The sequence below is a fragment of the Hylobates moloch genome, unplaced genomic scaffold (assembly GCF_009828535.3).
Source record: "Hylobates moloch isolate HMO894 unplaced genomic scaffold, HMol_V3 SCAFFOLD_20, whole genome shotgun sequence".
In the NCBI taxonomy this organism is placed as follows: domain Eukaryota; kingdom Metazoa; phylum Chordata; class Mammalia; order Primates; family Hylobatidae; genus Hylobates; species Hylobates moloch.
The window spans coordinates 17,034,730-17,047,119 of NW_026652295.1; the positions used below are offsets into that span (position 1 = coordinate 17,034,730).

At 41.0% G+C, this 12,390-nt stretch overlaps 1 protein-coding gene across 6 annotated transcripts in view; it reads right to left on the minus strand.

The window, feature by feature from the left end:
- Positions 1 to 1,821: 1,821 nt before the first annotated feature.
- Positions 1,822 to 12,390, minus strand: part of KIF13A (kinesin family member 13A) — a 238,511-nt gene continuing 227,942 nt past the window's right edge. For 3 of the 6 annotated variants that reach the window (XM_032140354.2, XM_032140353.2, XM_032140351.2), the window contains one exon: positions 4,807 to 8,862. In XM_032140354.2, coding sequence (XP_031996245.1) covers positions 8,026 to 8,862 — 837 coding nt within the window. In that variant the 3' untranslated portion in view covers positions 4,807 to 8,025. The other 3 variants (XM_058432204.1, XM_032140352.2, XM_032140355.2) reach the window with 2 other exon arrangements.

Sequence of the window (12,390 nt, forward strand, 5' to 3'; positions counted from 1 at the left end):
TTAAAATACTGTAATCTAAAAAATAATTATTGGCTGGGGCAGCATAATTTAGTAGAAGATAGTATCTTGTCCTTACCTAACCCTAAAGGTTTTTTATTTTTATTTTTTTAGTGAGAAGAGTGGCATTATTTTACATTTTTGTAAATCTCTCTAATGTCTGACTTAATAGATGAAAGCTGGATTCCCAAAGCTGCTTTGCATTTAGTCTGTTACAATATCACATGTGAGGTAGCCTCTGGAAAACTCCTCTCCATACTCCTCTCCATATTCATGAAAGAAATAGAGTGAAAAAGATTCTAATGATGTATTAGTATTATAAAAATAGCTTTGACCTTGACTATCCTTGAAAGTCTCTTGAGGACCGTCCCCTCTCCAACCACACTTTGAGAACTGCTGCTCTTGTCTCATCTCCTCATTTTATGTAGAAGGACATGGACCTCGGAAATTCAAAAGGACACAGCCTGTTAGTGGAAGGATACAGATTAGATGGTTTGTCTCACTTCTCTTGCTTAGGTTTTCAGTCAGATACTTGGGAAATATACCCTGATGGCCTGTCCTGTTCTCTGTAGCTGCAAAGACTGTCACAATATATTATCCCCGCAAAAATTTTAATAAAAAAGGTAACATCAGCAAACCTGATAAATTTTACAACAAGCATACTGTGTTTGAATTTGAATTATGACATTTGAATTAGGATCTCTATTTGAACTGAAACACTAAAGCAAATTCTATGGCGCCCTACTCCATGCAAGTTGTTAATGACAAACTGCACAGTAAATATCACAAACATGGAAATACCACAGTGTCTGCATCTGAAATATAATTCAGTGACAGATTCCAAAAAAAATTAAAAAACATTAAAAAAAAAATCTTATCTTCGATATCCTGCGGAACCAAAAACATTTTCTCATGTACAGGCTGAAAGGGTAGTGGGCATATTAAGAGACTGCAAATAGGCTGGCAATTGTAGGGAGCTTTTTAGATTAAATAGAGTTGTTCTGAGATGTAGATATTTTTCATTCTCTAACTAGACCTTATTTTTGCCTTTTTTAAAAAAAAATCAAAGAATCTTCATGGTCACCTAGCAATGATTTCCTTTGTATCCTATGAGATGGTACAAATCTTCTTTAAATGGATCGTAGCCTTGTTCCTTAAAGAATGTAGCGTCGGCCAGGCGTGGTAGCTCATGCCTGTAATCCCAGCACTTTGGGAGGCCAAGGTGGGTGGATCACCTGAGGTCAGGAGTTCGAGACCAGCCTGGCCAACATGGTGAAATCCCGTCTCTACTGAAAATACAAAAATTAGCTGGGTGTGGTGGCAGGCGCCTGTAATCCTAGCTACTCGGGAGGCTGAGGCAAAAAAAAAAAAAGGAATGTAGTGCCTAGAAAAGCTGGTCTAGCAGAGGACATTATTCCTAAGGAAGCTACTCCCAACTGTTGGTTTTTTTCAGGCTCTACATTCTTTGGTTTTGAATCATGTGGCCTAATGGAAATTATATATATATAGATATATATATATTTTTTTTTTTCCTTTTTTGGACAGAGTCTCACTCTGTCACCCAGGCTGGAGTGCAGTGGCGTGATCTCGGCTCACAGCAACCTCCACCTCCCGGGTTTGAATGATTCTCCTGCCTCAGCCTCCTGAGTAGCTGGGACTATTGGCGTGCACCACCATGCCCAGGTAGTTTTTATATTTTTAGTAGAGATGGGATTTCACCATGTTGGCTAGGCTGGTCTCGAACTCCTGACCTCAGGTGATCCACCTGCCTTGGCCTCCCAAAGCGCTGGGATTACAGATGTGAGCCACCGCGCCCAGCCAGAATTTATCTTTCTTAATGAAAGAACTCACAACCGAGGCAAAATGAACTTTTTAGGTAAGGAGCTGCTGCTTTTCTGGTTTCCCTTTGAGCAAATTCTTTCCAGTTCTCACCAAACCCCCAAAGGCCCCCAGGAAGGGAAACTGGCAGCTCCAAATGACCCTTTCCTCTCCCCAGGAGGACACAATGAGAATGCTGCAGCCAGTCCCCGTGACTCCCACTCCTGTGCTAGTGGACGCAGTTCGAGCCGTAGCCCCAAAGGTATTTTTATAAACAGCTATTCTCCTCATAAGTCGGTGCCATAGAAACACAAGGTTGTATTTTTGTTATGATAAAATGTGTGTCCAAAAAACCATCAACAAATGTGCTGACACTGGCACTACTGTATCTTGGAAATAACTGTTAAACACACGCCTCTAACTATCCAATAAAATATGTCCTAAACCCAGTTTGTTCTTAGTCATAATGACAGATGACAATGTCGCTGACCTGAATACCACTGGTCTCACACTAGCAAGGGGAATGATGATTTGTTCATTTTCTCTCGAACTATATGTTTAGTTGTCATCTTTCATTTAAATATTAAATAGCTGCTTTCCTCTTCTCAAACCCATTCTCTAAAATTCAAATAAGTTTTGGGATTTTTTTGGGTCCCTTCTCTCCTTTCCCATGGAACTCTATACAGGGCACCCTTCTGTCCAGAACAGGCTAGATCTAATTCTTTGTAACTTCAGAAAGGGTATTGTGAACAGCTGAGCTTTTTCTGAAAAGATGCTGTAATAATTCTGTTTTTAAATAAGATTTTTATAATACGCTACTTTTAGCCACTATTTCACAGGTGGCAGGGTACTGCTGCTTGCTGTAAAAATTTAAGCGTCGTGAACAGGTATAACACACCATGTCCTACCTGCTCCAGATAGCCCCCCTCCACCACGATGGGACTGGTCTGTCTGGAACTTGTGACACTCACCACACCCTTCTGTCCTCTGAAGGTGCCTAGGTTTCAAAAGGCCTGTCTGTCCATGACATGTCACCAGGCTGAAAACAGAGACTGGCAAGTGAAGTGTGGCCTGCATCCTGGCTTTGCTACAGCTCCATCAGTAACTTCTCTGCCTCAGTTTTCCACTTGTCAAACACTTAATGACCACAGTACCTATGGGTCTGTTGCTGTGAGGATTAAATGAGATAATGAATATCAAATGTTTAGAACAGTGCCTAATACCCAGTTGACCCCTAATAAATGCTAGCTGATATTATTATTTTTTAACACTGCAGAGACATGCACACATAGAAATATGGTAAGTTAGATTTGAAACTAAAGGCAGGGTTATCAAAGACAAACAATTAGTGTTTTAAAATCTGAATTACACAGTTTGTATTCTAAAACACATACACACACACACACACACAGAAATGTGTACCAATTAAACACAATAAAGTTGAAAGGGGATATAAATTACAGTTTTTCTTTTTTTAACAGACAATAATAAAATACTACAGTCAGCTCACTATACACACAAATCATGAACAGCAGCTTTTCATTAAGGTTTCCAATATCTTACTCATTTACCAACTCGAAGAACTTAAAAGAAAAAAGGTACAGCAGGCTGTACGCATTCTCTCTCTCTTGCTCTCACAACACATTTATAGCTGTACATCCAGACTGATTATACAGGCATCTACAGAATAGGTACAGAAAGGACTTTTGTAAAAATTTCCATATACATAATCCTTCAATGTCTCCATTTGTAGGGGAATTTTACAAATGAAGACACGACAGCAGGGTCATCTGTATTCGATCATCTCCTGCAAACATGGTAAAGTGTGAACCACTGAACTTCATAGCTCAGTCCACCTCCTCAGCATTTTCCAGAATCAAGCAAAATAACAACAGCAAAACCACACAACAGTGAAACCTACCAATCCAAAACAAAACCACACACACAAAAACACACAAAAATCAACACCTCCCACCCCATCCACCCCACCACGACTCCTGGCTGTCCTTGTGTTTTCTTACAGTAATACTGCTCTCTTCATTCCACCTGCCTGGCTGGGCTGAGCCACAGTCCAGGCAACTGTGGAGTCAGGGCCCCAGTCATTGTCAACAGTTATAATACAATGTCAAGTCAGCAGGTGGTGGGGCAGGTAGAAGACCAAAGAATATAGCTGTGAGATTTCTCAGTGTGCTTATGAAACAAAGGACAGAGAATGGCAGCACGTGGCTTGGTAGCCAAGAGAATTATGGCACCAAACTTGCAGTCAAACATACATGTTCACACAAAAGAGTGGACAGCAAAAATGTTGCCTTATGTAAGTTCTTTGGTTATAAAGAACAGCATTCTATAACCTTTTCTGCAAAGAGGGATTTGCAAGCTCATTCTTAGGCAATAAAATATTTTTCATCTGCTCATGTATGAGATCGCCCAAGTTGCTTTGTAACAAAGTCCAGTACCTTATGATTTTCTACAAATCACCTTTATCTGCATTTTAGTGTGCAGCCTTGTCTGTCTCCAGACATACTATAGATACACATTTCATATACATAATATATATTATTTATAAAAAACAGATTAGAGCACTGACTCCAGATTCTACAGTAAGAACTGATTAAAACTGTACAAGAATAAAGTCTGTTGGAATTTGTAGAGGTTTCTATACAGTGGAGGTGTGTAGTAAGTGCAAACAAAAATATTGTCACTTAGTTAATCCAGGATTTTCAGTTCTCTTGCTTTCTGGAAAAAGCAGAGGCTGTTGATCCACTCAAGTGACAAAGTGCCGCTTCTCCCGCTGGGGAGGGGAAAGGAGGTGGCCCAGGAAGTGCACAGCGTGGATTCTCCAGCTTCTGGTCTGAGGTCCAGCCAGGCGGCAGCATGTTTTAGAGATGGGGCTGGTGCTTGCCCAAGGTGACCAGGCGAACAAAGACGCCAAGCTGTGGCCTGAGGAGGGGGTGCTTGCCGCTCTCACCGTGAGGCTGTACCTCCCTGGAATGCAGAGGCTGGTGAGTTCATGCTTCTCATCCCCACCTCCCCACCCCACCCACAGCACCCACTCTCAGCCCAGTCCACACCCACCACAAGAAAGGGGCTCTTCCTGAAGGGACCCACAGGATTGGTTTTATTATGGAATCCAGTGCTGGAATCCACACTGTAAAAGCCCTGAGGTGATGTTTCAAGGAAAAGTAATGACAGCAACAACCAAAGTAAAAATTAAGAAAAAAAAGTGACTTCTGGATGTGCAGTCTAAGTCATTTCAGGGGTTTGAACAAAGTCAAACTTATGGTTCTCAGAAAAAATTTTAAACTGTCAAAACAACTTCTTAAAACCAGTGTAGCAGAAACATTAAATCAAAAAAATTTTAAATTTTTGTAGAGACAGAGTCTCACTATGTTGTCCACGATGGTGTCAAACTCCTGGGCTCATGAGATCTTCCTGCCCTGGTCTCCCAAAGTGCTAGGACTACAGGCGTGAGCCACTATGCCCGGCCTCCAAAATTTTTTTTTTTTTTTGAGACAGAGTTTAGCTCCTGTTGCCCAGGCTGGAGTGCAATGGCACAATCTCGGCTCACTGCAACTTTCACGTCCCGGGTTCCAGCGATTCTCCTGCCTCAGCCTCCTGAGTAGCTGGGATTATAGTCATGTGCCACCACTCCCGGCTAATTTTATGTTTTCAGTAGAGACAGGGTTTCTCCATGTTGGTCAGGCTGGTCTCAAACTTGCGACCTCAGGTGATCCACCCACCTCAGCCTCCCAAAGTGTTGGGATTACAGGTGTGAGCCACTGCGCTCGGCTAAAAACTCTTTAAAGGAGAAAAATCTCCATAATCCCATCATCTTGAGATAACATGTTTGTAAATTTCACTTTAAACCATGATCTTTGGGAGGAACGCACTATTCTGGAAACTTCCCAATCCTTACCTTTTCCTGTTGCGTTCTAAATAATCTAGGCATGAAAAAAGAAGGGGGGTTGTTGCTCCTCTTCCCTCTTCTATGGGCAGTGCTTCCCACAGTATGGCCCTCAGATAACCTGTCTCCTATTACTCTATGGGGATGCGAGAGGATGGGGAGGAAGGAAGGGTTTGTGAATACCTTATTTCTCCTGCTGCACACTGTATAAAGCAATATCTTAGGGCTGGAGGGCAGTGACTCCTGGGAATTTGAATTTTTAAAATTATTTAAACAGAGATAGGATCTTGCTCTGTTGTCCAGACTGGTCTTGAGCTCTTGGGCTCAAGTGATCTTCCTGCCTCAGCCTCCAGAATAGCTGGAACTACAGGTGCAAGCCACTAAACCCAGGTGAATTTGAGTTTTTTTTTTTTTTTTTTGAGACGGAGTCTTGCTCTGCTGCTCAGGCTGGAGTGCAGTGGTGCGATCTTGGCTCACTGCAACCTCCACCTCCCGGGTTCAAGTGATTCTCCTGCCTCAGCCTCCCGAGTAGCTGGGACTACAAGCATGTGCCACCATGCCCGGCTAATTTTTGTATTTTTAGTAGAGATGGGGTTTCACCATTTAGCCAGGCTGGTCTCGAACTCCTGACATCTGGCAATCCAACCGCCTCGGCCTTCCAAAATGCTGGGATTACAGGCATGAGCCACCATACTCGGCCATGAATATGAATTTTTAAGAGGCCTGCCACACCCTCCTTGCCCCTAGAGTTTGTAGCACCTTTAGGTTTGAGAAGCAAACCTAATCTTACAGTAAAGAATTAAAGAGTCTTTGACACTGGCCTTCTTGATGAACAAGGGTTGAAAAGCTGATGTCTACCAGCCGTGTAGCTTCTGCTTTAATCCAGGTAAAGAAAGTTGAAGACCTGGACAAATGCATGTATTGCTTGCAAGAACGGTGGTGAGTGACTCTATCATTATTCTTATGTCGGGGAAGGAAATCTTTTTCTTCTTGTCAGAGACGACTGTTTAGGTTTTGGCAGTTCAGTAATGAGTATGCTGTATAAATGACCATACATTGAAATTTTAAGGGCTGGTATGAAAAGCAGCGGCAAAAGCCACATCAATGGAATAACTTGCTCAGCCAAACAAAGGGATAGAGTAGCAGCATGATCATTTTACTTTTACCAAGCCTCTTTCTAGCTCTCTCAGTTCTTTATTTTGCTAAGCCATGACTCTCCCATGCCTTTTACAGTAAGTTGGGGGACCAAACAAATGAATGTGAATGGGAATAAATGGTGGTACTTCAGAACAGAATGCTCAGAAGCAGAACATCTCTTATTTATGTAGTTTGTGATTTTCCTCAGGAATAGTGGCAAAACCTCATTTTGTTCCCATATGAAAATTAACCAGTATTGGTCAGGCACAGTGGTTCATGCCTGTAATCCCAGCACTTTGGGAGGCCAAGGCGGATGGATCACCTGAGGTCAGAAGTTTGAGACCAGCCTGGCCAACATGGTGAAAATACAAAAAAAAATTAGCCAGATGTGCTGGCACGTGCCTGTAGTCCCAGCTACACGGGAGGCTGAGGCAGGAGGATCACTTGAGCCAGGAGGTGGGGGTTGCAATGAGCCAAGATCGTGTCACTGCACTGCAGCCTGGGTGACAGAGTGAGAGCGATACTCCATCTCAAAAAAAAAAAAAAAAAAAGAAAAAGAAAATTAACCAATATTATAAACTAACCTGAGTTACTCCCAAAGTCCAAACTTCAACTGCTGCTGGAATTTGCCTATACCTCCCCAAAGCACTTTTTCACCTATAGGCACCAAACGACTGTCTTTTTCCAGTTCTACGATATATATGTTTTTCTCTCCACATTTTACCATCTCTGAAATTGGGGTGTCTTACAACTGTTGATATGATAAAGTTTAATTGGCAGTATTTTTTCTTAGTGATACATAAAATAATGGATCATATAATAATCAAAGGAATCACAGATTTGATGAAATATGGTAGATGCTACCAGAATACTTTGGGAAAACTGGTAACTAAACATCCCAGGGAATGAATATGAGATTGATCCTTATCCATCCGAACACTTAATTCAACACCAACCCATGTGCCAGGTAAAAAAATCCACTGGTCCTGTAATTTCACAATTGCATTCTAGTTCCCAAAACAGACTTGCTCTCCGACAGAGACAGCTGTGCAGGAAGTGAGCCTGCTTCTTTGTGGGCTCATCTTTGCTGTCAGAAACATCTGGATGAATCTTTCCTACCAAGTCGTTGCAGTGAAGGGCCTCTGGGGTTGGTATACAGTTAGACATACTCATTGACAGCACAGAACCCAAAAGGCTGCCTCTGGAATTATTACCTGGTCATTCTCTAACTTGGAATGCAGCTGGCTGGGGTGGTGGAGCCCATCGGAGACAGTCTTGCTGCCTGTTTTATTTGGTAGGTTCCTCCTACTGGAAAGCTCTCCAGCAGAAGAATCTGTCAAACCATCAAAATCTTTTCCCTCTGACACTCCCATAAATTCTGTGAAAGAATGGTCTTCAAGGATGTTGGTGGTGTGTTCTACCGTCACCTCCCTGGGGCAGAATACCCTGGCTGGCTGGCTAATTTTGCTGGGGCAGGCATCTAGTTCTGAACATGAGCCAGTCCTGCACAGTGATTTGGAGATTTTCTCAGGGATACTCTGGGATGATGGGCTCCCTTTGGCTAAGGCACTGTTTTCCTTGAGTGGCACCATAATTATCTTGTCCTTTACCAAGGCTTTTTCAACTTCTGTCAACTCTTTGTTTGAGGACGGCCTGAAATCATGCACAAGCGACGGTGTGGAGTGCTCGGTGGAGTCTGCATCCTTTGCCTGAATGGCCAGCTGGTCTGAGCTGTCACTAGAAGGGACAACCATGTCAGACAGGGTGGCATTGGAGGCACTGTGGGAAAAGTAGCCACTGGTAATACTGCTGGTGGTAGGGCTACGGGACACTTCTTTCTCCAAGACCCGTGAGTTTGACAGATCTACTTTAGAGGAAAACCATTCCCTGTTCTCCAAGCTGGCATTGTAAACACTGAAGTCAGCAAACTCCACAGGCACATAAGGCTGTGAACTTATTAGCTTCCTGTTAATAGCTTCCAGCTCATTTTCTTCCTCCTCAGAGTCCTATAGAAGTGAAGCAAAAGTCAGTCATTAGCTCCTTGTAGCAACTGTACTGTTGAGACAAGTTTTAAATACTTTGCTGTTAAAGGCATTCACATTCACATAGTGTTCAGTGTTTTCTTTTTGTCTTTCCAAATTTGGCCAGATCTTGTCACCTATTGTAGATATAGGTATATCAGTATTCTCAGAGACCTGTGAATATAAACCCCTTATCATCTAATATGAAGGGGATTTAGTTTTTCAAGGCTCACTCAGTGCTAATTAGAAAAAGTTCCTTCCCTGGTTTAAGAGAAAGAATGGAACTGAAGTGCAGTGGACATTTTATTAGTTATTCAAAATTAGCTTTTAGTTGTGATGTTTTCTCTTTTCTCATTAAATGAGCAGAGAAACAGGCAGAAGCAGAGAAGAGCCACTCCATTTGTCTTTAGAATCTTCACCTTGGGAAGCAAAGTGCAGGTAGTTAAGGTAATTTGTAAAAAGTTTCTCAGCTATTTTATGGGGGAAAAGGGAGTAAAACAAAGAACCCAACTGCAAAAGGGCAAAAAACACAATCTCAACACTCATATTATGCTAAATATCGTAAGGCTATAAAATACTAACAATCTGACAATTACGGTCTTCTAGGATTTTTGGGAAGTATGAGTAGAGGGTTTGGCTACAAGGTAAAGAAGGCATAGTAAAATTTAAATGAAAATCTCCTTTGTAAAACAGTTTTCAAACCCCTGTTCATAAAAATTGGTAAATACATGCAAAAGTGGGTGTCACCAACTCCCCAGTCTCTCTCCAAATGAACGATTCTTTTATATTTGGTAGAAAAACTGTGGATATTTTAAGTTCAAATAAAATAAGTGATAAACTCTCTAGCCATTTCTAATTAATCTCAGAAGCACCTAATGAAATCGCAAATATTCCTTTTAAAATGTGTCTTTCATTTAACAAATACACATTGAACGTCCACTATATGGCAGCCATTGTCCTAAGGACTTGGGAATAGCAATGGTGAGCACAAGAAGGCATGCATGGTCCCTCCCTCAGAGAATTACAACTTTGCATCCTTGCTCTTAGAACAATCCTGGACTCTGCATGGATAGATAAAAATTTCATTCACAGGTAAACTTAGACACCTCAAAAAAGTTAGCTTTCTTTCATTGGTCATTTGGTTTAAAGCATCTGTACAATTAGAACTACTAGGTGCATGTAAAGACCTGGAACCAAAGCATCAGCCTTATTCATTAAGTTTGCATTTTATTAATTTACTTATTTTATTTTTAAGATTTATTTATTTATTTATTTATTTTGAGATGGAGTTTCACTCTTGTTGCCCAGGCTGGAGTGCAATGGCGTGATCTCGGCTCACCGCAACCTCCACCTCCCAGGTTCAAGCGATTCTCCTGTGTCAGCCTCCCGAGTAGCTGGGATTACAGGCATGCACCACCAAGCCAAGCTAATTTTGTATTTTTATAGAGACGGGGTTTCTCCACGTTGGTCAGGCTTGTCTCAAACTCCCGACCTCAGGTGATCCACCCGTCTCAGCCTCCCAAAGTGCTAGGATTACAGGAGTGAACCACCGCGCCCAGCTAGGATTTATTTATTTATTTACAGACAGGGGTCCTGCTCTGTCACTCAGGTTGGTGTGCAGTGATGCAACTGTAGCTCACTGCAGCCTCAAACTCCTGGGCTCAAGCAATCCTCCAGTCTCTGCCTCCTGAGTAGCTGGGATTAGAAGTGTGAACCACTGTACCTGGCCCATAAATTTGCATTTTAATCGAGGTGGGGAGGGGGGCAATATCTTCAAGGCATGGCAAATACTTGTTCACAAATGAACATAAATTTCATCTGTTTAGATTAATAGTAATATTTTCTTTTGCATCTCAAGATTCTATATACCTCAAAAAAAGTTTAATACTCCCTTAAATGCTTCTCAGCTTTTAAAATAATTTAGTTTTTATAACTTAGTTGTAAAAATGTGACTGAAAATAAATGTGTAAAGGAACTGGTGATCTTAATTCCTTAGCCATTAATCAAAGGTGAATATCAAATATCAGTGATAAAGTTCCCGAAATTGGCAAAACAAAAATTTTGGCAACACTAATCTCTTCTCATCTTATCTTTATCTCCATTCTAAATTAAGTAGCATTATCAAAAAAGTGGGGTGGAGCATTCTTTCCCAGGGCTGGGCAGAATGTTGTAGAAGGAACAAAGATTGAACAGAATTGACTGAACCAATAGCCTTTGCCTATATTTTCTAGATTCTCTACTTGTCATGTTTAGACTCAAAATTATATATATATATATATATATATATATATGTATATATTTTTTTTTTGAGACGAAGTCTCACTCTTGTCGCCCAGGCTGGAGTGCAATGGCGCGATCTTGGATCACTGCAACCTTTGCCTCCCGGGTTCAAGTGATTCTCCTGCTTCACCCTCCCAAGTAGCTGGGATTACAGGCGTCTGCCACCATGCCCGGCTTATTTTTGTATTTTTAGTAGAGACGGGATTTCACCATGTTGGCTAGGATGGTCTCGAACTCCTGACCTCAGGCGATCTGCCCGTCTCTGCCTTCCAAAGTGCTGGGATTACAGGTGTGAGCCACTGTGCCCGGCACAAAATTAAATTTCAAGTGTTTGTGTCTCTTCTATTTCCTTTTGATTTAAGTTGGCAAAGAAACACAATTCTCCAAGTGCAAGCATACCTGATGCAATTAATTACTAAATTACTATTTACTATAATTAATTACTAAAAAGTTATCTACTTCAAGGAAAAATCAAATTTAAAAATGAGAATTAGTAATTTGGAGTCCTTTATATGCTTGAAGTTATTTCTTCTTGAGACCAAGGAAACTCCTGTTATCCTAAAATACAATTTTGCCAAATGAAATATGTAATCATGAATTCACTGAGTAGAAATAGTTGTAAATTTATCAAAGATAATACATTATGTCTAAAGGATTAGAATGACATTAATAAAACTAAGAATCTACAAAGCCCCAAGAGATTAAGTTCAAATAGGGAGCAGTTCACAGTGGGGAAAATAACCCAAAAGCCCAGAGGGAAAGACTAAAACAGTAGGGACAGCTTATTCCAGAAAAAGGAAAACTTAGTAGAGATGAAACATTTTCCAATACTTAAAAGGAGATTGAATGTTTATTGAGTTATTGCCAATTAAGGGAGGATTTAATTGGCTTAAACTCATATTTTGAGGGAGTTTGGTTTAGACTTTTTATACCAGAAACATCATTTCTCATTATATCTGAAAGAAGAATAAACTGAGCACCTTCCTACAATGTCTTAAGGACAAAGATAATTAAAACCCTATCTAAAGTGGCACATGGAGTCAAGTTCTCAAGCTTCTCTATAGCTACAGTCTTCATTTAAGTTTTGCAATTTAACTTATGCAGCTGATATTTACCTATACAGAAAACACCTTGATTTTAAAAAGGGATTGAAATCCACATTAAAGCAGTGACTCTTTGTAAGGAGTTTCCTTCATTAATGCAATTTCCACTCCTATTATAATCATGTCGTGC